The following is a 27,173-nucleotide window of genomic DNA, read 5'->3' on the forward strand; positions in this document are numbered from 1 at the left end:
CACAAGGACAGACCACATCATTCTTCTTACAAGCCAAGTAAATCTAAAGCACTCAGCGGAGACTAGATTTTAAAACAACAAAATAAAGAAATATATCAAAGATGCCCTTGGCACTCAGCAGAGATTCCCTGTCAAGTACATGGATTGATATATCTTGATAATTATCTTTTCAAATGGGCACTGACAGACTTCTGCACCTTTATATCTGATGGACTGGCTTCATTTTTTACATATAATGATCAATGTGGATGGTAAAATCACTGCATTGCTGCTGCAATGCTTGCTGTCATAGCTGACTTTTTTTTTCAAGAGGACTTACCACAATGTGATATGTTGCAGTATTCCCATCTCTTCCCTTCCTGGGTGTAACACCATGGCTTGTTCACTTCACCGGCCGGATTCCTACAGTAGTTTTCAGTCTTTGGCAAATCAGGAAAGACATCTGGAGTATAGTCATGCATATTGGGTGTCTATGCAAATGAAGGAAAGAAATGATAGTTACTTGAAGACTTTGTAACCATCACTTTGTGTCACAGTTTCCTCTGGTACGATAGTGGCAATTAGCCTACAGCCAAACGGCCTGGCATTGTACAGTTACTTCAGCAATTTTTGGTTAGGGTGGTGATCTGTAAAATTTTCAAAAGATTCTCAATCATTTCCACAATGCCCCTGGACATCAAAGAGCAACGATATTATGGGACCATATACATGTCACCATTCTACCTCTCTTGTTGACTTACTGCCACAACGAGTCCACTCACAGAGACCTGACATAGTGCTATGCTTAAATTCAGTTGTACATAGTCCAATAGGCGTACAAAACAAATCAATTTAGAATTTAATTTCAGACGTTGACAGTAATAAACACAACACACTATATAATGGACTTGACATGTTGAATTCTGTGCTTCAAGTTCAAGTATGGGAGTGGAATGAGAAAATCGTTGATGCTGAAAACCCAAAATACTGAATTATTAGGACAGCTACTGATGTCATTGGAAAGATGGAATAGTCTAAGTCACAACATTGAAAGGACTTTTTTAACCATTTCACCACCTCACTTTAGTAGAATTCTGTTTTCTATGGCAAAGTTCAACAACTACACATGGAAGTGGAGGGGTGACTGGTTTTTAAGGTTGTTTGTGCCTGGAAACTAAAAGGCTTAAAATGTTGCTCGAACTTTCAACAATTGACTTTAAAAATCAAGAATAAAAATAGGAGGACAAGGTGCAAATTTGGTACTTGAGACATAAATTATCCAAAATTTACAGATATTTGAAATTCAAAATGGCTACCATCCCTTATTATCTCTATTGGCGGAAATAAAATTCCAGATTTTCACAAAACTATTAAACCCGGTTAACATGTTTTACTCTCGATAAGCTTCAAAATACTCCCCACCCAGTGGTAGGTAAAATGAATACTGTAAAAGTTTGAGAGCCTGAATATCTATCCCCGTCACATACTCTATAACTTAATGAACACCTCTTACGTTTTCCTTGGCATCTGCTGCTGCTTTCAGCTATGAAGACGCTTAAAAACTTACATCTTCCAGAGAGCATTTTCATTGCAACTCTAAGCGCCACTGAGCATTGTTTAACTTTGGATATTAGGCACTATACAAATTTGCTAGATAGATAGATAGATAAATAGATATGAAAGACTTACATTTATTGTCTGCATTCATATAAAACATTTTGAAATCCTTTATGTAGTAGAAACAGAGACTCCCCGAGACGTTATAGATATAAACACTGCTACATGTCCCTGTGCACTTACTATGGAAATGTGGCATAAATCAATTCTTACCTGGGACGACCAAGATTGACACGGTAATCCACTTTCCGTAATATTTACTTTTCCTCTATAGTATTCACCTTTGCCCAATACACACGACTCTGTAGGCAATGATAGCAAAACGTACAAATGTTACAATGCTTGATGAAAGGATACCAGAGACAAAAAGTTTGTCCTGAAAATTTTATAAATCATTAGCATTTTTTTTGGTATTAATTTTGTTTTTGGGTTTTTGAATGTATGTACTGAATTGTGAAATGTGACCACCAGAGGGCTCCCTTGATGTCGACAGTGATAAAATCCAATTTCTGTATGTATCAACAGTTTTGACAGATGCCCTGACATATGAAAGATGAAAACATTTTTGTTCGGTTGATTGAAAAACTTAGCATGCAGAAAGTGATATGTGACATTTCTCCTCTCTTAGGATAGTAGTTGAACTCCTGTCTACATTACACACTTTGAAAACCAGCACAAACGAAAGTACGAAATACATAAACTGACAGTTACATCACTGACGTGGGATGACATAGAAAGATGAAAGGAATGTTATAAAAAGAAGTGTGTGAAACAAGAAGCAACTGACCTGTAGTTAAATCTTTTCTCTCCTCTGCAATGGAAAAAATAACCTCTGAATTACAATCTACGACTTTGTTGGGAGAAGTACCAAAGCATGGCAGACACAATGTCATATTAAACATCCCTTTTCATGGTCACTGCATTTATCTCATTCATCTTCTGCCCTAACTGGGGCAATTTTTCAATGACAGAGTGCATATTAAAAAAGATTATTGATTTGATCATCATCTGAATTATTTCCAATCCCAGCAAACTTTGTGAAACAGACCTGGAGAACACAGACTGAAATACAACTTACCATAGATGTGTGATGCAGAACACTGTAGGCCCCGGCCTGTTTTGTCGTGCATACTTGGTAGTGCATAGCAGTCTGGAAGACGGTAAGGCCCCCTTGACTTCAGATGGATTCCTTGGCTGATGTTGTCCTCAAGGAGGGGCCAATCGATTTTGCAGTAGGCCTTCTGTACAGCGAGACACTCTTCTCTGTGAAAGAAAAGGACATAAAATGAAGGTTGAGTATTCTTTTATTGGTCTGTGTGATGGCAAAGTTAGAATATTGTGCATAATGTACTGTCAGTGGTGTTGAGATGCAAATGATACAACACAGAAATTGTTAGCTCTGGCTGCTCACTTTCAATACTTCAAATATGAGATTTTACACAGCGCCCTCTATCATTAGTTTTGCAATTATGATTCCAGCAATTTAAATTCCTTTTGCAAATCCCCAATCGCTATTGGTACGTAGGTCTGTTCAAATTTGAGTACTACTGCTGTTCACGGTTACGCCATATCAGCATACTGACTCCTTAGGCTTGATTTTAGTCTGACACATGGATGCATAGAAAGCAAGTAGGCCATCCCGTCTGAGCCGGCCAAGGTGATAATGACAATTTTTTTGGGGGATTTACAAAACAAACATGACATATAAGAAAGGACCGCAGTTGCCAGTCCCTGTTTTATAGGGTCTACGTTTGAACATAAATTCATACACTAAGAATATACAACAAAGTGAATTTGTCAACGTACTTGCATAGTGGTTTTGGCATGGGATAACCAGGGACTGTGTTGTCACAGTCTGGAAATGCATAGTGGCATAAAAGTTTCTCCGCTTGGTGCCTACAGCCTGGGTCTAAGGTGCTCAACAGTTCAACAGTGAGATTGCGCACTCTCACTTCACTGATGTCACTTGCATAGCTGTTGTTGAAGAATACACGCTGCCTGGCGCCGAAATGTTTTGCACACACGTTGCCTTTGTAAACGTTACAGTAACCGGCTGGCCTGCAAAGGAGAAAAGACAAATAAAGTTTATAAGTCCTGGTTGAACAAGTTGTTTGCAATGGCTATTACTGTACATAAGTGGACATAGTGACAGTCATTGGGAGATGAAGTAAGGCTTTGCTTTAGATATATGGGCACGGTGAACAACATTACAAATCATTGTAATCCTAAGGGGTCAAGTGGCTACAAAAAAGCAATGAAAGGGTTCCCTAAGACAACAAAACAGTATTCATGTGTGCTAATATATGTAGCCAGTTTGATCAATGCCTTACACGCAAAAATTCTTTATAAAGTTTTTTTGAAACATTCTGATGCACATAATGAGGTAAAATTAGATGCTTATTTATTTTCTGCTATCTTAACAGATTATAAATTGAAAATTACTTACTTTCCTCTGTCTGTTGATGCCACATGAAAATACAAATGGGAAAAAAAAATAGAAATGATACGTTAGTATGCAAGATGAGGTCACAAAGCCATGCAGACGTGATGTACACGATAGAGTCCAGTTTGCGGAATCATACACAGCGCCATCTAGAGACCAATATTGTGCACTGTCAGGTACATCACTTTCAGATCTGGCTTTACTTGTTGACTATAACAAAGAGACGTGCTGTATGCTACATAATTCCTATAAGATCTCTCAACAATAACATCAGAAGCTTGTCCTTACCTGAAACAGTTATCACAGCAACATCACTTTGTTCGTAAATGCTAACCATGTTGACTGGATCATTTGAAGCAGCACATGTGTAGTTGAGAGGCATGGTAACATTGACTGTAAGCACTGGTTCATCATAAGTTTTCGTTCTACTGGCAGAATACTGCGGCAAAAGAGTAAATAACCAAATCAAACCTTGAAAGCTTGATTTTTTGAGGCATAAATTCTTAAAAAACTTGTAAAGCAATGTTTCAGAGCACATTTTGTATTGATGTATTTTTGGGAATTAAATTAACATGTCTGCTATTGATGACATCACAACTCACATGTTAGAAGATTAAGTCAAAAAGCCCTACACATTATTAAAGGAATCTTAACTAAGGGATTCCCTCAACACCTTAAATTTCAAACTTCATTGTTCTATATTCAGACTTACCACTAGTGCACCATTTCTTTTCCAAAATAACTTTGGCGTTGGAATCCCAGTGGCCTCACAGGTTAGATTGACCACTGTGCCAAATGTGACATTGTAACTCTGTGGACCCTTTATAATTTTCGCAGGCACTGTAGAGGAGAGGAGAGGGAGGGAGGGAGGGAGGGAGGGAGAGGAGAGAGAGAGAGAATCAACAACAAGTTATAGAGAGCATAAAATACTGACGAAATGTAGCATTAACTCTCATCCCATCAAGCCTGTCACTTACCATCTGAAGTCGGTAAAAAGCGGCATGGCACCAAAACCATACATTTATTCAAGTATTTGGCCATGTATGTCACAGCAGATCAACTAGAAATCATGTTTACAGGAGATAAACGTACTACTGCAACCTCGTCTGGTATTTGTTCAAACTAGGGATACTGAACAACATGGTACAAGCTGTTTACTGAAAATGACACTGATATTGACTAAATTAAAACATACACACATAGTAGAAGCGATAGTTGTATGTAAATTATTACCACAAAGGGCAGTTATTTAAACATTTCTAAACTTCTCCAATTAATAAACTTGTCATAGGTTTGGACATGTTTCGCTCAATACATTATATTTAAACAGTGGGCACTGGTATTTTGATGGCTTTATGCTATAATCATATTATTATTCATCATCGCAGTCTACATCCCATTCTGATCAACTGATTGGCTGAACACAACCATGCAATACATTCATTTCACTTTGGGTTTTTTTCCCTGGCTACTAAGTTGAAAGATGCTCAGGCAAAGAAACCAACCTGATGATGTTTTTACAGTCATAAATTCTATGCTAGAGCAGAAAATCAATTTGAACCAACAGTTTCAAGGCTACTTCGAAATGTCACAAATTTCCAGGAACTCTGTCAGAAGGCTCTGCCATGAAAACAAAGAAACGCTGCCAGTTATGTGTTTATGGTTGGCCAAGTTTCAAATCTTTATGGATTTTATGTGTGAAAATCGTCCCTGTAAAACACTCAAAATGCAGATTCCACATGAAAAATACAAAAGGCAGCCATACTTACCATGCACAGTGAGATAGGCAGTCTGGGAGTAGGTCGTCCCCATCTCATTTGTTGCTATGCAACGATAAAATCCAGCATCCGCCGGTTCAATATTTTTTAATTTCAAATTTCCATTTTTTAAATTAACTCTACTCTGCATATTTTCAGGGAGCGGCTCGCCATCTTTCTCCCAAGACACAACAGGCTCAGGAGTTCCGCTCACCACGCAGCGAAATGTCACCTTCCCACCAGCATGCTGAGTTGCGTTGGAAGGATGCCTAGAAAATTGTGGTTCTAGAGAAAAAAAAAGGAGAAAAAAATTCCATCAATTGTAAATTACATGCATGCTACATATAACAATAAATATAGATCCTCTGATCATTAACTAGCTGTAAACAGGTTGTTTGTCGACACTTGTTTTCTTCACAAGTGTAAAATGCTGTAAAGTTCACATGACAAAGTTCAAAGGTCAACGACTTGATAAGACAGCTGTCATGTTAGGCGCTCGGTAACTCCTACCCATGACCCCATTCCACCAACATGGCCTCCAGAGATACACCTGCAAACATCCAAACTATGTGCTTTGATACACAGAAACAGGTACATTAATGTCTTTAGTCGGGTGTGCAAAGAACGGGAAAGAGAAATCAAAAAGCCCCATGATTGCCAAATATTGTGTTATAAATTTACAACAGATAAATATTTTAGGGGTGTATTTTAGCAGCACAGTCGTAAATTTTATGACCCTTGGATTACCACAATGCTTCAGGATACCTGTAAAGAGCCCCTCCACCCAACCCTGTCTTCACCTCTGCTACCTCAACCACAAACACCACCACAAACATACAACACACATTCTGAAAACTTTTTACACTCAAAAACTTACAATGAGCTGACAGGAATTTGTTTAGAACAAAACAGAAACGTTTCCAATACCTTCTGACGATGCCCACACCAATCCAATCACAATGACACACATTGATATTTCGATCCATATTTCTCATCTCAATACATAACTTTTGTCAAAGGTGGTAAATTTTTTCAAATAAAATTCACATAATTTGATTTCCCTAGTTTACAAATACTAGTATTATACGAAGGCAGGCACCATGCACATTTATTCTGAAATGTAAGGCAATGGGGAAGGGGCAAATAGATGATGCAAGTCTGGTCCATTTCCATGGATACTTTCTTAGGTTTCTCATTGACGTATCATACAAGGAGACAACAGTAATGATACAGATCTTTCCATCTAACTTTTATACCAAAAGTCAGCAAAACACTGAATTGAGTAATCAACAATGAAAGAAAGATATTCAGAAACAAACAAATGACAACATAGAGGGGCAAACAGTATTCTATTGAACTGGTATGAACCTACATATAGTAAGTCCTGCAGCCTACACAAAGTCTGCAGTCCCTCTAACATATCTATCATTTCATTCCATTGGTAATTATACAGGGCCATCTGCAAGGAAGATGGCAAGTCCACTGTTCTAGGCAAACTATTTGTTTATACCATGGGACTTGCTGAGCTGTCCATCATTCACACCTAAGACACACATACAGCTGTGACATCCCTGATCCATTCTCTCTTTCCCATAATACTTTTAATTTGCATATAAGAGAAAAACCACGATTCCATTCATTTTCCACAAAAAAGTGTACAAAGTGCAATGTTATTGGCGGACAAACCAGACTGAAAGAATCAAACTAATGCATGCACAGCTGCTGTACTGCTGATGTAGATACAAGCTGCAAGCTATCTGCCTGACAGCCCTGGCTATAATTAGATGGGACAATATGGCGGTAGTTTCTGATGCAGAAAATAAAAATAAACCATGGCATAATATCACATAAATACTGGTACAAAACAACAGCAGTAGCTATGCATTTGAATCGCAGTACCACTCAGAATGGTGTAGACATCATGAGATAACAGCCTTTGCAAGTACCCTACCGGTACAATCTGATTACAAGTAGAATTTATAGTGATTCACACGAGAGAGGGGGACATAGAGCTGGACAGCTGGATGGCAGAGATGGTTGAGAAAGAAGAGGTGACTATTACACACAACACATAGACTTCCTTATCTACATTCAGCAAATGCAAGATAAATGCGCTTTGCTGCTTCATCATAGTTGGAAGACCACGGCATGGCATGACTGGGTTTTGTAATCAGTCAAGCAGTGGAATGCCGCACATTGTTTACCTAGAGGTATATCTACTGTCAGAGGTGATGAAAAACGAGAAGTCGTGGTATTTTTATGACATACCTAACCATACCATCTTCCAAATAAACAAGTCTATACTCATGAGGTATGTAAGACCCCAAAAATTGACAAAGTGAGCGTCAAAGTGCTCGATCGAGCACTTGTGGAAAATGGCAAACTGAGCGTCAAACTGAGCGATCGCGCACTTTGTGGAAAATGTCAAACTGAGCGTCAAAGTGAGCGTCAAAGTGAACATGATGGCGCCTCCAACGATAGGATGTGGTATAATTAATTTTGCCATCAGCTGTGAGATTGCGTCCCGCCAGGTCGATGCTTACATTCACTATGGCGTTACCCAAGGAGTCGTCAATCCCGCAAAATGATTTGGTATGAGTTGACATTCCCTGTTACTGTTGCCCTGTTTAGGTAGATAATCTTTCCGAACAGATTTCGCTTCAAGGCCATGACATTATCATTTTTATACCTCTGCCTCGCTTACCGCCAGGATTACCGCTGCTCAGAGACTGAATATTCATGAAAGTCATTTACCACAGACTGGAAGTGAATCATTCACACCTCTTCTACTCCTAACGATCGCGGAAATACCAGCAGGCACAGCGCTAAATGGCATGAACGGCTACAGTTTGCAGTATTTTTTTGAGAGGAGAGAGAGAGAGAGAGAGCGTGTACATGTACGTCTTGGTCAAATAAACTAGTACGTTGTCACTGTTGCGTAGCTTATGTTCAGTTCTCTTCCGTCTGTAAAATATTGCAAACTAAATACCGAACAAAAGGTGCATTTCACGAACACCCCCTAACATGTCTTAGGTGTAATCGATGTCAAAAAAATAGTTGACAATTTATCAGATGTAAAGTTCAAGTTAATTACGACATCCAAATTTTGTTCAATTGGTGCGAGATCGGGAAGTAAAACTCTGGTCATACATCGGTAGAGCCATTCCATGACAGCAAATATCGACATCGCGTCTGGGGACAATTGTCGTGTCTATTTTATCTCTATATTTGATAGCAGCATGAATGTCCCTGTACTCAATAAAGAAGGCAATGAAATTACCAGTTAAAATTGGCTAACTGCTACGATGGGTTGCGACGGATACCCGGCCCAAAATGAACCAACGATTTTTATGAGCACGCTTCACGACCAGTCGTACGACCGTTATCAGTCGTGAACTGCTGCACAATGCTATGCGCCTTGTGTGATGAGATCATGTTTAAAAATACCCGGATGTGGGATTGATATTGACCGAAAAAAAAGTTTATTCATATGTCCAGCTTCTCTGCATCCCGGAGTTGTACAGATAGATGGAGATGGATAGATCTTTGGGTCGTTGCGATGCACATGGGTTGAACTAAAGTACTTTTTGAAAGTTTTGAAATCACTAGCGTCTTGGGTTCGTGGCGATAAATGTCGGGAGAAAATAAAATATGCTAAATCATATTTAAACAACATGCACAGCTTCTCTGTATCCCTTTGTCGTACGATAGCTCGTGGGGTTATTGCTGTGCAAATGGATAGAAATAAAGTGTTTTTCAAATTTTTTCCTTCGACACCTGTCGTGGGGTCGTGGCCATGCATGTCAGGACATAGCCTAATAAGGTAGTTTCTCAAAGTTATTCTTCAGCACTGGTCGTGGGGTCGTGGCCATGCAAACTGAGAGAAAATAAAGTAGTTTTTCAAAGTTTTTCCTTCACCACCGGTCGTGGGGTCGTGGCCATGCATGTCAGGAGGAAATAAAGTATTTTGTCAAAGTTTTTCCTTCATCCCTGGTCGTGGGGTCGTGGCCAAGGTTGTCGGGAGAAAATAAAGTTTTTTAAAGTTTTCCAATTACGACCGGTCGTGGAGTCGTGGCCATGCAAACTGAGAGAAAACAAAGTTTTTTTCAATTTTTTTCTTTCGCGGCCGGTCGTGGGGTCGCGGCCATGCAAACTGAGAGAAAAGAATGTATTTTTCAAATTTTTTCAATTTCCACCGGTCGTTTGGTCGTGGCCAAGGTTGTCGGGATAAAATAAAGAAGTTTTTCAAAGTTTTTCTATCACGACCGGTTGTGGAGTCGTGGCCATGCAACTGAGAGAAACGAATGTATTTTATTTCGGGAGAAAATAAAGTATTTTTTCAAAGTTTTTCCTTCATCCCTGGTCGTGGGGTCGTGGCCAAGGTTGTCGGGAGAAAATAAAGTATTTTTTCAAAGTTTCCAATGACGACTGGTCGTGGAGTCGTGGCCATGCAAACTGAGAAAAAATAAAGTAGTTTTTCGAAGTTTTTCCTTCACCACCGTCGTGGGGTCGTGGCCATGGACATGGACAGGAAATGAAATATATTTTCAAAGTTTTTCCTTCACCACCGGTCGTGGAGTCGTGGCGATGCGTGTTGGGAGAAAATAAATTAGTTTTTCAAAGTTTTTCCTTCGAAACCGGTCGTGGAGTCGTGGCGACGCATGTCGGGAGAAAATAGAGTAGTTTTTCGAAGTTTTTCCTTCACCACCGGTCGTGGGTCGTGGCCATGGACATGGACAGGAAATGAAATATATTTTCAAAGTTTTTCCTTCACGACCGGTCGTGGGGTCGTGGCGATGCATGTTGGGAGAAAAAAAAGAAGTTTTTCAAAGTTTTTCCTTCATCACGACCGGTCGTGGAGTCGTGGCGATGCATGTTGGGAGAAAATAAATTAAGTTTTTCAAAGTTATTCCTTCGAAACCGGTCGTGGGGTCGTGGCGATGCATGTTGGGAGAAAATAAAGTAGTTTTCGAAGTTTTTCCCTTCAGAACCGGTCGTGGGGTCGTGGCCATGGACACTGAGAGAAAATGAAGCATATTTTCGAAGTTTTTCCTTCACGACCGGTCGTGGAGTCGTGGCGATGCATGTCGGGAGAAAATAAGGTATTTTTCGAAGTTTTTCCGTTCAGAACCGGTCATGGGGTCGTGGCCATGGACACTGAGAGAAAGTAAAGTATATTTCCAAAGGTTTTCCTTCGAAATCGGTCGTGGGGTCGTGGCTGTAAAGTGTTACATTTTTCTCCGACATTTTGATCCACGACCGGTCGCAGAGATTGTTTGATTTATTGTCGTACTTTGGACACAAATATTTAACATTTTCACTTCATGGAGAAAAAGACAAATGTTCACGTCGACAAATACACGTATTTTCTGTTCCGTGTGTTCACAGTCCGTCTACCATGGCATGAGTAGAGGGACTGTGTTATGTTGCGTTCCGTGAACTTGACCTGCTGACCTTCGGACCTCTGACCAACATGGCGCCTTGCAGAGGAGTTTTGAATGTCCCGTGTAGGTATACATTGTCATCGTTTGTTGTCTTATTATATCATAACAATAGCTAATGCATAACAAACAAACACCAGAAACACGATGCTTTGATTAGGATGCCACCCAACCGCCTGTAAACGGCGTAAAATACTTGACACCGACTCTTCTTTTACGTCCGACACTTCGGTGACAGGAGGTGATTGCAAGCGATACGTGTTCGGCACAACGTGGTTTTTGAAAGTCATTTGCTCATTGCAACGGGTAGAGTTTTTGCAGGAACTGTAATGATGCGGCTATTGAAGACTATTTCTGGCCCCATTGTGATAGAGCAGGCTGTTGTCGAATCAGATGTTGTCAGCTCTCGAGGAGTTCCATTTCCACCCCTATGTTCCCAAAACCCTATGTTCCGATACGCGACACATCCCATATATGTTCCGAAACATAGTGTCAAAATGTGTAAAATCCTATCGGAAAGTCCATGGTTAGAGGGCAGGTGTACATTTCTACTCAATTTAAGTATTTTCAGTTCTATTTAAAAACATAAATGTACAGAAAAATACTCAATTAGAGCTGAGCGGTCTGTACCCAAACCATAGTGTTCAGATATTTACATCCAAAAGAGGTGATTATACTTAGGCTAATAAAAAAATGGATTTCACGATGTAAACAGGGTGGAATTTGTTACCGATTTCAAAACAGACAATGCACGTCCACTGCATCAGATTGTGCCCGTTGTGAAAATCAAACCCAGAAATAGGCTGAAATTAATTCAACACATGATTGATATATGTTCAAAAGTTACTTTTAAATTTCTTTGCTTGTAGCAAAGTAGTTTTTCTCGAGAGTCTATGCTTGTAGTTCTGAACGTTTTTAAAGACACACATTTCTCGTGACTGGTTTCTCCAAATGTATTATTGCTCTTGGGATTTTTGATGTGGATTTGATTTTGGTCGTTGCTCTTCCATTTTTATTTGAGAACAACCCGTCAATGTGGATAGCATAGATATTCTTGACGATATTATACGTAAAATTAATTAAATTTAACAAATGGGAACCATGCAATAGACAGGGAGAACATTCAAGTAATTCTCGTGATAATATTTCAATGTAAAGCTTCCCAAACGCAAGTAAAATATTCGTACATTTACAAGGATTGTATAATAGATGCATATTTGACATAAGCTTACAGGTGATATTCAGTCTCTCTTCCTTTCTTCCTTTATGACAAACAATTGAGCGTGTTTAAAGTCCCTGCATACTCCCCGACACTGTATTTTCAAAAACACTTTCAAAAATCCTTGCAGTAAATGTTTATGTGCTTTATTAATTGCCCGATCTGATACTGGGCCCTATTAACAAAGCAAAACATATCTAGAACTTGCAACTTGAAGAAACAGTGACTGCATGTTCGGCTGTGTTGATAAAAACGATTGTTTTTGCAATTAATATCTCCCTCTGCGAAAAATAACACAACGCAATCGAAAGGGAAAACAGAAAAAACAAAACAAGAGTCCTTTCAGTACCTCTCAACGTATCAACATATATCGTGGTAAAATATCTTAATTGAACGAATGTTTCCTTGATACTTACCAGTACCGCTTTTCAGTTAGTAGCTCACAGATGCAACTGGCCGTAAAATAAAATAACGGATTAAGAGTAGGCCCTAATTGCTTCTCATTTTTTTTTCATAATGCTAATCTGGATGAGAAGGGTGTCCCTATGACACGAACATGTTGAGATGATATGTGGATTCTACTGTATTACTATACAATCAAATGCAGTGTGGTCTTTATTTCGCAAATAAATATGACACAGTAATCGCTTTGTCAAGGTCCAACTCCCATTATTTTACGAAAGAGTAGATCATAAAAATATGGATCATCAGGAATGGATCAAATCTTTATTCCGGTGCAAACTTGTACGATTTTTCGTCTATTGTACCATGACTCTCTTGAATTGGAGAACACCAACCAGCGGCAAACCGGCGTCTACAGTAACATTTATAACTTTTTTACATATTTACCTATTACACAGTAAATAGGACTTGACAACCGGAAAACTAGTTCCTGCAGAACCTTTCCATAGCTGGGGGTGTCCGAACATAGGGATGTCGGAACATAGAGTTGTCGGAACATAGGGGTGTCGGAACATAGGGCGGTCACCTTAAGGGAGGACATCAAGCGTCTGATTTAAAAGACTATACGTTTGTAAGTTTTACGCAACGTAAACAAGCCCTCCCTGCGTTCTCCCAATGGATACCAGATTCAGGTTAATCCAGGTACCGCGGTTAATTACATGATCAGGTCAATTTTGTGAGAAAAATGAACAGACAATATCTCAAAATATCGGAGGAATTTCGTATTCTTCATCTGCCACTCGGTGTACATAGAAGTTTTGTCTTATCACACGTAATGACTGTATTTTTAGAATGATATATGCGATGCCATGTGCCAGGCGACTTTGAAATTTTTTTTCAGCTCGCAACTCTCTTGAACTTTCACAACCCTGGGCGATTGTCTGATCCGATGTCTTGTCTGTCTGTTGGAATGATATCCAAGGCTGCGTTCACAAATAACTTAGGGAGGGGGCTGGATAAATCGCGATTGAAATCTTATTTTTTTTTATCCGCCTCAATACCCTAAAAAATTTCAAGTTCCCCCGTCTATATGATAAAAATTTTCAAGTCCCCTCCCTTGTATTGCCGCATATTTATTAGGGATGCACGCAAAGTAAAAATAAACATGTTTTGGGCAGTTCTGATCGTAGATGTTCGACACTACCTGTCTTAGCAGTTTGTAGAGCCATATTCCCAGGCAAGTTCTTATGCTCGAGATGCCATTCAGCCTGCTCAATCACAATTATATGACAAGACACCAGGGCCTTTAAATACCATAATAATCGTATGTACACTGTCACTATGCTACCATATGCTTTCTTCTACATGGAAATGTTTTTATTTTTGTGGCTCAAACATTTTAGTCATGGTTTAAGGACTGAATGGTACACATGAAAAGCTTGTGGCCTATGGCAAGCTATCGTACAGTGTACACTGACTGAATGCCTCAGACGTAAGGGCTTATTTGTGAAGTTTTATTTTAAACGTTCTGTTTAGGTGACATTGTTGACATGCAAGTTGTGGTTTAGGAATTTCAACATGGGTTAAGGTGGGAATACAGTATTTTGAATTGGCTTTAAATGTATTTCACTCTATTTATGCATAACCAGATGCCCAGAACCATTGTACATAAGTTGATATCAATCACATATCAAAGAGAGAACAACAGTAAATCAAAACCTTTAGGTGGTCACGTGATTATGGCGGATTAAGTGAAAGCTGTGGCGGGTTGGCTCCCAAAAAACTTGCAAATTTCGGCGGTACCATACAGATCTAGTCGCATATCTCCTCTATATACTGTTTCTAAGAAGTCAGTGACACAACAGACGAGAAAATGATGAAGTCAGACGAGAGGAAGGCGGCTACAAAGAAAAAACTACTAAAATCAAAACGGGACCAGAAGAAGCTCACGGACTTTACAAACCCTTCACCACGTGACAAGCATACGGATGATGGGCGCGCGAGTGAGAAGAGCAGCGCAAGCGAATCCGAACAGGACAATACCGATCAGAATATCACGATGGGCATGGTATACAAGCAACTGTGTGACCTAAACCGGAGATTTACGGCCATCGAAGAGAAAACTTTCAACGATATTAGAGAATTGAAAGAAAAAGTTACAAACATATTTGAACAACAACAGACTTCGAGAAAGCGTGTGACTACGCCACCACGATGGCCGAAGAAAACAAGTCCGATGTAAAGCATCTTCAGCAGGAGGTTAACAAGTTGAAAACTGAACTGGAGCAGGCAACGGAAGAAACTATAAAACTGAAACGATACTCCCATGGTTTCAACCTGAGATTCTACGGCATACAAGAAAACCCCGGAGAAACAACGTTAGAAGTTATCGGCGAACTACTTCAGCAAAAATTCGACATTGACCAGTCCTGCATTGAAAATGCCCATCGTGTGCCTCAGACAAGAAAACCCAGACAAGGGACGCCACGTACAATTATAGCCAAAATCCTGTACCGTCCAAAACGAATGGAAATTCTACGCAAGGCAAAGAACGCATTGGGTACCTCGGGGATTTATGTGAAGGAAGACCTATGTCCTGCCGATTTAATCAAGAAGCGCAACCTGCATCCTGTCATGGAAAAGGCGTGGAATGAGGGTAAGAAACCAAGATTCAGAAATGGCAATCTGTACATCGATGGAGCGCTATATAGACCACCTGAACTAGACAATTGAACATTTAGAACAAAATAACATTCAGTCATTTCACTGTTTCAAGTTTTGCCAGGTATCATACTGCTTGAGTTTGCATTAACCCTGTAACATCAGCCTTCTGGCGAGATGTAGGGTCCAACTCAAAAAAGTATTTTGCACTGCGGAGCCAGCCGCCTGGTGATGGCACGTGTTTAGTGTGTTTGGAAATGTTTACTTTGAGTGAGGCGCCATTGTTTGTTTCTGTGAGAGCGCCTTTGCTGGTAAATTCTGCCAGCGCCTTTTTGTTCTGTAATTTTGTTCTCTATTTGAAAAAGAGGTCAACAATCAAAGCATGTATTTTTTATCACAATGAATTCAAACATCAAAATAACTAGTTTAAATGTGAGGGGTCTTGGAGACTTTAAGAAGAGGAAAAAAGTGTTTAAATGGTTGAATGAAAGAAAATCTAACATTATAATGCTGCAAGAAACTCACTCTGTTGACAAAACAACCACCTACTGGAAATCACAGTTTAAAGGGCATATGTACTTTGCACATGGGTCCCATAACAGTAGAGGAGTATTGACAATTATCAAAGGTATTGATCATGTTGTGAACAAAACTACCATTGACCCAAGTGGACGTTTTCTAATCATGGATATCAATATATCTGAAAGACATTTTATACTTGTAAATTCATACGCACCCAATGACCAACCTAATCATATGTTATTTTTGAGGAAAATATTGCATAATTTGAAAGAGTGCATTTCAGATCCAGATGTTGATATAGTTTGGGGAGGTGATCACAATATTGTGCTTGATACAAACCTAGATAGAAGTGGGGAAACCTTTTCCATGGGACCGTGCAAACAAACTTCTAAAAGAAATCATGTCAACTTTTGATTTAACAGATATTTGGAGAATACGTAATCCTGACAGAAAAGCATTTACATGGAGACGCTTCAGACCAACACTTATCCAGAGCCGTCTGGACTACTTTCTAACTAGTGATAGTCTTCAAGCAGATATACAAGATGCCTCTATTGAATCATGTTGTCTAACAGATCACTCTGCTATTTCACTACAACTTTCATGGAATGAAATTAAAAGAGGTCCATCCTATTGGAAATTCAATGACAGCTTACTAAATGATCAGGCCTATATTGATTTAATTGAAGATAATTTTGAACAGTGGGTCCTGGAGGGAGGTGATATTACTGATGCAGGTGTAAAATGGGATTGGTTAAAATATAGAATCAAACAAGAAACTATAAAATATAGCAAAACAAAAGCCAAAGCACGCAGAAACAATATTTCTAGACTTGAAGAAAAACTAAATTCTTTAGAAAAAGAAATCAGTAATAATCCATCAGAGAATACTATTAAGGAATTACAATCTACTAAAAGTGAGTTACAGGAAGAATATGATTATAAATTAGAGGGTTTAATTGTTAGATCAAGATGTAATTGGCTGGAATATGGAGAAAAAAATTCAAAATATTTCTTGCAATTGGAAAAGTGTAACCAAAAAAGAAGTCAAATTAATAAATTACTCAGGGAAGATTATTCTGAGATAGTTGGCCAGAACAAAATAAACCTTGAAATAAAAGAATATTATCAACATCTCTATAATTCAAGAATTTCAAACAATAACAATCCTGATTTTAATCAAAGTGAAACAGTTTTCCTAGACAATCAAAACATTCCCAAACTTGATGAAGATAAAGCCATGCTGTGTGAAGGATTAATAAATGAAAACGAGGCTCACTTTGCTTTGAAAATGCTCCCCTCTCATAAAACACCAGGAAATGATGGTTTGACAAGTGATTTCTATAAACAATTTTGGCATCTCGTTAAAAGTCATTTGATTCTTTCAATAAACACTGCATTTCAAAAAGGTGAATTTTCCCCTACTCAAAAGCAAGGAGTTATTACCATAATAGAAAAGAAAGGAAAAGACAGAAGATTTCTAAAGAATTGGAGACCCATAACTTTACTAAATGTTGACTTTAAAATAGCAACAAAATGCTTGGCTAAGAGGTTAGAAAAGGTTCTCCCAGATCTAATCCATGAGACACAAACAGCTTTTGTAAAAAATAGATACATAGGTGACGTCATTAGATTGATTGATGAAATTATGAACTACACTGAGGAACAAAATATGCCAGGTATCTTATTAACAATAGATTTCCAAAAAGCATTTGATTGCTTGGAATGGCCTTACTTAATTAAGACCTTGAAAGCTTTTAATTTTGGGCCAAATTTTATTCAATGGGTGGAATCTTTGTATAAAATACTGAAAGTTGTGTAATGAATAAGGGAGATCTGCTGGGTACTTTAAATTGTATCGTGGTGTTAGACAGGGTGACTGCATTTCTCCTTTACTTTTTGTTCTTGCATTAGAAATATTTCTTATAACATTACGTTTTGAACAAATATTAAAGGCATAACAGTAGATGAGGTTGAAATCAAAAACTCCTCCTTTGCAGATGATTTGACATGCTTTCTTGCCGATGTGACATCAGCAAAAAATTTGTTGAATTTACTCAAAAATTTTAAAATTGTTTCTGGTCTGACAGTGAATCCAGGTAAATGTGAAGCCATGTGGTTAGGTAAAAATAAAAATTGTAAAGATACTCCACTTCCAGTAAAATGGCCAAAAGAACCAATAAAAATAGTTGGTATTTATGTTTCTTATGACAAAGCTAATGCACTTGAACTCAACATAGCTGGTCCCTTGGAAAAACTCAGAGAAAGTCTTAAATTTTGGGGGAGCAGAAATCTCTCCCTTTTAGGAAAAATCCAAATAATAAAATCTATTGGTATATCGAGATTTCAGTACATAATGAATGTGATTGATGTTCCTTATAATAGATTAAAAGAAGTCAACAAACTTTTGTACAAGTTTTTATGGAAAGGTCCCGATAAAATTTGTAGACAAACTGTTATTGGAGAGATTGAAAAGGGTGGTCTATCCATGCCAGACCTTAAAGCTATTTATAAAGCTCAAAAACTAAATTGGGTTAGACGCTTGTGTGATGAAAATGTGAACCATCCATGGAAAATTTTTTTAAAAAAAATAGGAAATCTTGGTAACATTGATTTACTTTTAAAATGTAATTTTGACCTTAAAAAGCTACATGTCAAAATCTCTGGTTTCTTTTACACTATGCTTTCTGTGTGGTCTGACTACAATGGTAACAAGAATGAAACAAATGAAGATGAAAGTTTGAGCCAAGTCATATGGAACAACAAGAACATTCTCTTTGGAGGGAAATCAGTTTATTTCCCAGAATTCTATAATTGTGGTTTTATTTATGTTGGTCAACTTTTCAAAAACAATGGTAAATTTCTGGACTGGAATGAGGTGAGAGAAAAGGGAGTCCCACAATCATCTATTTTGAAATGGTTTGGTTTGATGAGGGCCATTCCAGCTAAATGGAAAGACATAGAGTATATTAGAAATTTCTCTGTTCCAGAACTGCAAACAAAAATTAGTTTCGACAATCTCTCCATAGAAGTTAACTGCTGTACAACAAAAATTGTTACAAAGCATATTGTAAATCAGTACTTTATTAGCCCAAAATCAGAATTTTATTTCAATTTTATATTTAACAAACACATTAATTGTTGGTCTACACTCTATGCTCTTCCTTTTAGGGTAACAATTGACACAAAACTTAGAGAATTTCAATTTAAGATTCTGCACAACATTCTGCCTACAAATTATTCACTATGTAAAATGAAACCACCCCGAGTTGTATCTAGCAAATGTACATTCTGTAAAGAAGAAGATGAAACACTGTTACACCTTTTCTACAACTGTAGATATGTAGCTGAGTTTTGGGATGGTTTTCTAAGACTGTGGGGTAGTAAAGCAGGACTAAACATGTTACCAGAAGCTAGTCAAATTATAATTGGTGATGTGAAATACTCTATATTGATCAACTTTTTGATATTGGTTGCCAAAAGACACATCTATCTGGCCAAATTTGACAATAAAAAACCTGACCTTTTGGTTTTCAAAAAATATTTACAAACTATTCAGAAGGTAGAATACTATTTGGCAATAAAAAAGAACAAATTAAGCTCTCACAACAAAAAATGGGGAGGTGTTCTGAAAACACTTATTCCTACTTCACATGGTAATGAATAATCCATTCTAGAATTTAATGATATTGTATCTCTGAGACTCTCATATAAAAGGACTTATTGGTATGTTTGATTTTACTGTATAAGGTTTGATCATGGAGGTGATTTTCTCCTACCTTCATGATTTGATAGAACTGTACTCACATTTCTACAAGTGTTGTAAGCATTATTGAAGACCTCAATAAAAAAATTCATAAAATACAAAAAAAAAAAATCAAAACCTTTAGCAGGTAACCAGAATGTTACCATCCATCATGCTTTGCGTATATAGAAGCCTGCTTTTCCAATTTGTGGGTACAGCTTCATGTGGAAGGGACAACAGCTGGATCTTTTGACATGTTTTCATGATTTTTATTCGGTATATTAAAGGGAGGCAGTCGTCGGAACTCTACTAAAAGGTTGCCAGGCTGAGGGACCCCTACCACCGATGTAAACACTGTATCTACATTACGCTTGCGAATGATGAATGTTGAAATATGTTAACAATGAATTTCGTAAAATTTAAATGTTACAGCTATGTTGACTTGATGCATCTAGATGTCATACATGAAATACCTTGTTTGTGAACAAGAAAGTCGCACACGCGCATCCGACGACTGCCTCCCTCTAAAGACAGAAATTCCCAGATTCTATTGGTCGACATATCATGCAAAAGAATAAAGTAGACATACCAATACATGAAATTTTGGTCTAAAATTCATTTAGGGTACTACAACATTAGTTTCAACCCTTTAACCATCATGGTGGACCTCTAAAAGAGCAAAATTAGAGTGAAGAGATTTCCAGAATATGAGACACCATGGTTGATATTATAGAACAAAAGAAACAACTGGAAAGAAGTCGTATGTAGCAAACTATAGCAACGCTCCCTGAAAGAAAAAGTGCCAATGACACTTTGCTCACATTTGATTACATATGGCAGAACAGAGTATATGTACGATGTAGTTTCTTTTACCGGTTCCATGATGCAGTGCGCGCCAGGGTATACAAAGCGTACGTTACGCATAGAACTTTTTAGCCATAGGGTACACGCAGGGTACGTTACTCATAGAACTCTATGGCAGATTACACCCTGACCTATATTTTCGTCGCTGATGGTTAGATTATACACGGGGCATTATTTGGTATTGCAAATTTGTGTCATTCTTCTATAACAATCCGTTGTACAAAACAAATCAGCATGTTTTCGCTGTTTTGAGCATATATACGGTGTTTGATAAAGTCACTGCAATGCATTGTGGGATAACCGGGAAAAGGTCTATTTTCTAGCTCTTGTGGGCCTTAGTTCGTAATATTCATAATGTCAAGTGCGTTTGAACACGTTTTGATGTCCATCGAAGTACGTATAATAGTCGGCAACTATTGCAACGGACACACATATACACCATCATGGCATGCGGCTTTGTACATCAAAAACAGGGACACAATCTACCATTACCAAAGTAAAGGTGTCCGTTGTTTATAAAGTATTTGCGTTTATGTTTATTTTATGTTTATATTGCATGGAATTAATAAAGACAATATTTTATATTTGGTCCCTTTGCATGGAATTAATAAAGACAATATTTTATATTTGGTCCCTCTTCCGTCTGTGGTCGCATGATCGAAGACGAAGGTAACATATCGCATGTGAATACTGGCATTCAGCAGTGTGCACTCTTGCAAAATTCATGCAGGTTCATAATCTTAAATATACTGAGTAAGCATAATCTTGAATATATTGAAGTAAATATAAGCTGTAAGCTTCAGCAATTTAGGGTTTCTTTAGGGCTGCCAGTACAGTTGATAATTGCCATACTTACATGATAATGGCATGTGCCAAACTGCCCCCATAATTAAAAGTGAAACCTTAGTCCAGCCAATTTCATCATTTATCCCTTCTGATAAAACCCTTGAATAAAATGCAGCTCAAAGTTGCTACATACTTGCACGCGCTGACGACTATGGCGCGATGAAAAAAGAGAAGTTGAAGTAGACGACATTTATGCTCGGAATCTAATGGAAGCGAAAGGGCTCATGGTAGCAGCGTGATTGACGTCATCGGCGATACAGACGATTGGAGCTATCAAGGAGAGGAGTACTGTCAATATGCGTGAACAGTTCAGAGCGTTCGTATGACGGACAGCGATATTTCTGACATCGATTATTACTTTCCCCCGACTGAAATCAAACCATACCAATTTGAACTAAGATATGTAATAATGGGAAAGCATCTCCACACATATCTTGGTTGTTTGCGTTTTGTAGATATATGATTCCGTGGAGGGAGCCACTGTGCTTGTACAAGACCCCGAACTGGATTGATGACCCTGCGATCCTTCAACGCTACATTTCGAAAAAAGTTTTCTTCATCAGTAGCTTAAAATTAATTTTTGGTTAGTGAATGATACGGAATGATTGACTGATTGCATGTGTTACCATGTAAATCGAGCTTGGCCAGATCTCTAAGGTTGCGAAATCTCTGATATATCGGAAAATATTTATCCGCGATTTGACAAATCTATAATATCGTCTATTTTCGAAGTTAGGGTCGAACATAGGAAATCGGGCTTGCTCAGATCTATACAGTGAGGAATGCTCCGATATATATTTACCCGCAATTTGAAAAATCTAGTATAATCTATTGTTGTAGGCCTAAAGAATGTATTTCGCGCAAGACCAGCAAAAACTTCTGATGATGTCCAATCGGTCCTCTGTCCAAGTCCCGATCATCAAGTAAAATGTATTACATGTAAAAAATGTATTTCGTGCAAGGCCCTCCCAAACTCCCGATGATATCCGATCGACCCTGTTGACGAAGTCCCAATAGTAATGTGAATGAAAGTTTCGTGTGGACATTTAATGAAAAAAAATGCATTAAATGTAAAAATGTATTTCGTGCATGAATAAATCTAATATTGTAAAACATGCAGGATTCTTGACTACCGACCATGGATGCTATTATTGAACTAAGAGTCGGACAGAGGTAGTCGGGTGGTCAGATCTGTTGGGTGGTGAAATCTCCGATAATAGATATTTACCCACGATTTTACAAAGTATCGTCCAGTATAATAGTTTAAGTCCTAAATCGCCATCTTTTATCTGGTTAATATCGGTGATTTCGCTGACGTGTGTCGTGTAGTTTCGTCTTCGGATATTAAAAGAGTCCCGAGATCGCCCATCTGCCAAACCAGTGATTTTTGGCTATGTCAAGATACAACCACATTGTGTAGTGTCGTCTTGTAGTGATATTGGAGTCCCGAAATCCCTTATAAAACAATCATCCTTTGAAGGTGCAGAGCATGCTCTGTCAAAGTTAGAAGGTATACATAACTTCTATCTTTGACAGTTTTTAACATTTTACTAGTACCTCGCCCGACTTTATTTAGCAACAGTCTTCGAAAAAGCTGTTCTGTGGGAAAACGGTAGAAACTAACACCATTTTTGTTCTTCCTCGAGTCATTTTTTGCGCCTAACTGCACAACAGTTAATCATTTTTCATGCCACTGAGCACTCGATTAAAAAGTTGTAACGTGCAGAACTGCACTACCAGTCATAGACAGTCAGACAGCCAAGCGCTCATTAGCATAGACACTATCAACCGATCACAGTACCTGGAGATTCGGAATACGTTTGCCGTCGAAAAAATAACGTAAAAGATGCGCTCAAATACATGACAGTCACCACATACGTAAATTACATGTTGAACTATGACACTCAGTGAATTTATTCCACAGTCTCCTTTCAGTTATCTTATAAATAATGTCAAACTGAGCACTCTCTGTGACACAAATTCATCAGCCGGGTTCTGGGCAATTTACTACAAAACCAGAAAGATAGCACAACTCAGAATTAAAGAGAGGTAATTCCATATAAGCTTTATCGAAATGGGTACTTTCTAAATCTTTAAATGCTTGCGCTATGGTAGGTGTCAAAATTAACGATCTGATTTCCCTATAAACTAAGAGGCCGCGCTGGTCGCCATGCTAATCAGACGAGACTAGCGACACTGGCAGGCAGGCTATGACCTCTGCCTATTCTCATAAAACCAAGAAATCTGGTTGTTGTTGTCTGTATTGTTGTTTATGTTTATTAGTCGTGATGTTGTTGTTGACAAAAAAATTCAACTAACATAAATGTTGTGTTGTGGCTGTTTCGTACTGTAGATGTCATAGAAACGCTACAAGGACACTATCATTCTTTGACACGATGTATGCCAACGTACACTCTCTTCATGTGCATGTGCATGGTCACGACCCCACGACCGGTCGTGAAGGAAAAACTGAAAAACTGCTTTATTTTCTCCCGACATGCATCGCCACGACCGGTCTTGTAGGAAAAACTTTGAAAATACTGCTTTATTTTCTCCCGACATGCATCGCCACGACCCCACGACCGGTCTTGTAGGAAAAACTTTGAAAAAATACTTTATTTTCTCCCGGCATGCATCGCCACGACCCTACGACCGGTCTTGTAGGAAAAACTTTGAAAAAATACTTTATTTTCTCCCGACATGCATGGCCACGACCCCACGACCGGTCGTGAATGAAAAACTTTGAAAATATACTTCATCTTCTCTCCATGTGCATGATGGCCACGACCCCACGACCGGCTCTGAAGAAAAAACTTTGAAAATATACTTCATTTTCTCCCGACATGGATCGCCACTACCCTACGACCGGTCGTGAAGGAAAAACGTCGAAAATATACTTCATTTTCTCTCAGTGTCCATGGCCACGACCCCACGACCGGTCGTGAAGGAAAAACTTTGAAAATATACTTCATATTCTCTCCATGTGCATGGCCACGACCCCACGACCGGCTCTGAAGAAAAAACTTTGAAAATATACTTCATTTTCTCCCGACATGGATCGCCACTACCCTACGACCGGTCGTGAAGGAAAAACGTCGAAAATATACTTCATCTTCTCTCCATGTCCATGGCCACGACTCCACGACCGGTCGTGAAGGAATAACTTTGAAAAAATATTCCATTTCTCCCGACATTTATCGCCACGACCCTACGACCGGTCGCGCGAAGGAAAAACTTTTAAAAAATACTCTGTTTATCCCGAATCATTTTTTCAATGTCGATACGGTCTACACTGTGAAGTATTGTATGACTTGATGATTTAGGCATAATACGTACAGTACACAATATGCGCAAATTGTCCTAGTCGAAGTATGAAACGTCTAAAAAATCAGATGGTAAACAAAATTATGAAAAGGCCTCCAAGAAAGTAATAATAAAATATGAATTTGTCGGTGATGTTGGAATCTCCAGGAATCACTCATCAGGCTGTACATAGGTAACCATGCTTTTAGGCCATCTGCACATTGCAGGCTAACCTTCGACCCATAAAACATTGCCAGCTGTACTCGTGCGCTACATCCGCTATTGCGGATTGCGAAGAGGAAACTGGCGATTAGTAGCTGCTGAAGCAGTGGAGAAATACAAGAAAATTCAGCTTTATATCATGTAACTTTATATCCATATTTATATAAAGCTGCGACCAGCAACCATTCATGGAGAAGAAATGCTAGTTAAAATGTCGACCGGTCGTGAAGAAACATGCAAAAAAATCTCTCCTGAAAGCCACGCACGACCTGCGACCGGTACAACGCCACTGAAGGGTTTTGAAAGAAAAGTCAGTGAAAATTTGTCCAACTTCTGGTGTCGGAAAGAATTACAACATATCCGGCTGAAAAAGATTGGTGGGAATTACCATGTCACGCATGCGTGTTTAAAACGGTCATGACTAACTCGAACGGCGCATATTACAAAAAACCCACGACGAAAATTGAGTCGTACGACCGGTCGTGTAGCGTGCTCATAAAAATCGTTGGTTCATTTTGGGCCACATATGCTTGCGACGTTTTAGCCACATCGTTCACCCCACAACTACGTAACAGCCTATCACCAACCCGACATGCGAACAACCGGGTAGGCGAAGTTTATTCCTTAAATTTATGCCATTTGATATTTATACGCCTACAGACTTGGAGCAATTCTACGATCAAGTTTATCATCAACTTCATAAACACGTTCAATAAAGAAAGCATTCTGCTATAAAGTTCGTGTCAATAAAATACCCTGCTGGTATAATTGTTCTGAAGTCCGAAGCTCTGCATTCAAGATTACAGAATGGTAGGTATTCTTTGAACTTTGAGCAAACAGAGCGATGAATGTAAGCAAGGAATAAACTAGAAATATTAGGCCTATGTGTTTATCACACGACACCAATGTTATGTCTTGTGTTGATAGCATTGTAGTTTTTTACAGAGTGATAGAGATATTGCAAATCTAGTTGGCGCGATCACTATGAAATAATCAAGAAAAATATAAATTGACCGACATATCGACGTAGTTTACGGCTCTGCACGCATCGATATTACCATAGTCGCGACGGGGCCCGGGATATGTGTCGCTACGGACCACGCTTCTCTAGATAAAAATCACTCTGCGTTTTGATGATTTTGAATGAATGTGTCTGTGGACTATTGTAGCTGCACAGTAAAATTTCTCAGATCATTTCAGCGCTGATCGCCATAAAATGCCGACGTTTTGTCAAGCGACGCCGCTCACCGGCACCATTTTTTTATATCCATGACGGCGATTTTTCCCAACAAAATTTTTGGGGACATTTTACCAATTTTCATGAATCTTCCTGTCATTTTTTATAATTATACACTGTTTAAGTGTATGAAGAGAGTGTACGCGTTAGCATATGGCCGGCAGTTGTATCGGCCAAGTGTCCTTGTAGCGTTTCTTATGACATCTACGTTACGCTTGAAACATTAACAACAACACAACAGTTATGTTCGTTGAATTTTATTGGTCAACAACAACAACAACACGACTAATAAACATAAACAACAATACAACAACAACAACAACCAGACTTCTTGGTTCCCTATGCTCAGAGGGTTGAGCCCACTGCAGCACTGAAAATTCCATGAACTTGATTTGTTTGAAGTCCTGTCAGCGTGGCTAAACTTGACTGACATACAGTTCGCGTACGTTCAATAATGATTCTACCTACATAAATCAGACTTGTTATCCAAAGACTCTTGATGTTGAAAGGTCAATTTAGACGTTGCCTGAATAAACACATTGTCTGGAAATCGTTTGCTGAACGTGACACTCTATGCGATGATCGTTTTTTTGACGTGGGATTCTGTGCATGTGATGACCGAGATTTTCTATCCATTTGACATCACGATTGCCGAACAATGTCTTATCATGACAATTGTTTCAGAATTAAAGCAATGTGAAAGAACATCTTTCATCGAAAAAGTGAAAGTTACAGTAATTTTTTCTGCTTCAGCGTAAGCTTATGATCGGCTCAAACTTTTCAGTCTCGGTCAACCCATAGAGAATGACGTATATTTGACCTCGCTCTGCCTGCCATTTGTCTACTCACATACATGCACACTACAGATAGTGATTGACATTGCTCCATCGAGGTCCGTCGACTGCAGGACCTTGA

General features: G+C 38.7%; 1 protein-coding gene across 1 annotated transcript in view; it reads right to left on the minus strand.

Moving 5' to 3' along the window:
- The window catches only part of LOC139138978 (muscle, skeletal receptor tyrosine protein kinase-like), a 48,505-nt gene that overhangs the window by 6,522 nt on the left and 14,810 nt on the right, over positions 1–27,173 (minus strand). Inside the window, exons 3-10 of the mRNA XM_070707634.1 lie at positions 5,809–6,081; positions 4,752–4,879; positions 4,318–4,478; positions 3,403–3,654; positions 2,675–2,859; positions 2,384–2,407; positions 1,810–1,898; positions 320–470 (exon numbers count right to left, since the gene is read on the minus strand). Coding sequence (XP_070563735.1) covers positions 320–470; positions 1,810–1,898; positions 2,384–2,407; positions 2,675–2,859; positions 3,403–3,654; positions 4,318–4,478; positions 4,752–4,879; positions 5,809–6,081 — 1,263 coding nt within the window. The remainder of the gene's footprint in view (positions 1–319; positions 471–1,809; positions 1,899–2,383; positions 2,408–2,674; positions 2,860–3,402; positions 3,655–4,317; positions 4,479–4,751; positions 4,880–5,808; positions 6,082–27,173) is intronic.

The sequence above is a fragment of the Ptychodera flava genome, chromosome 8, assembly GCF_041260155.1.
Source record: "Ptychodera flava strain L36383 chromosome 8, AS_Pfla_20210202, whole genome shotgun sequence".
NCBI lineage: Eukaryota > Metazoa > Hemichordata > Enteropneusta > Ptychoderidae > Ptychodera > Ptychodera flava.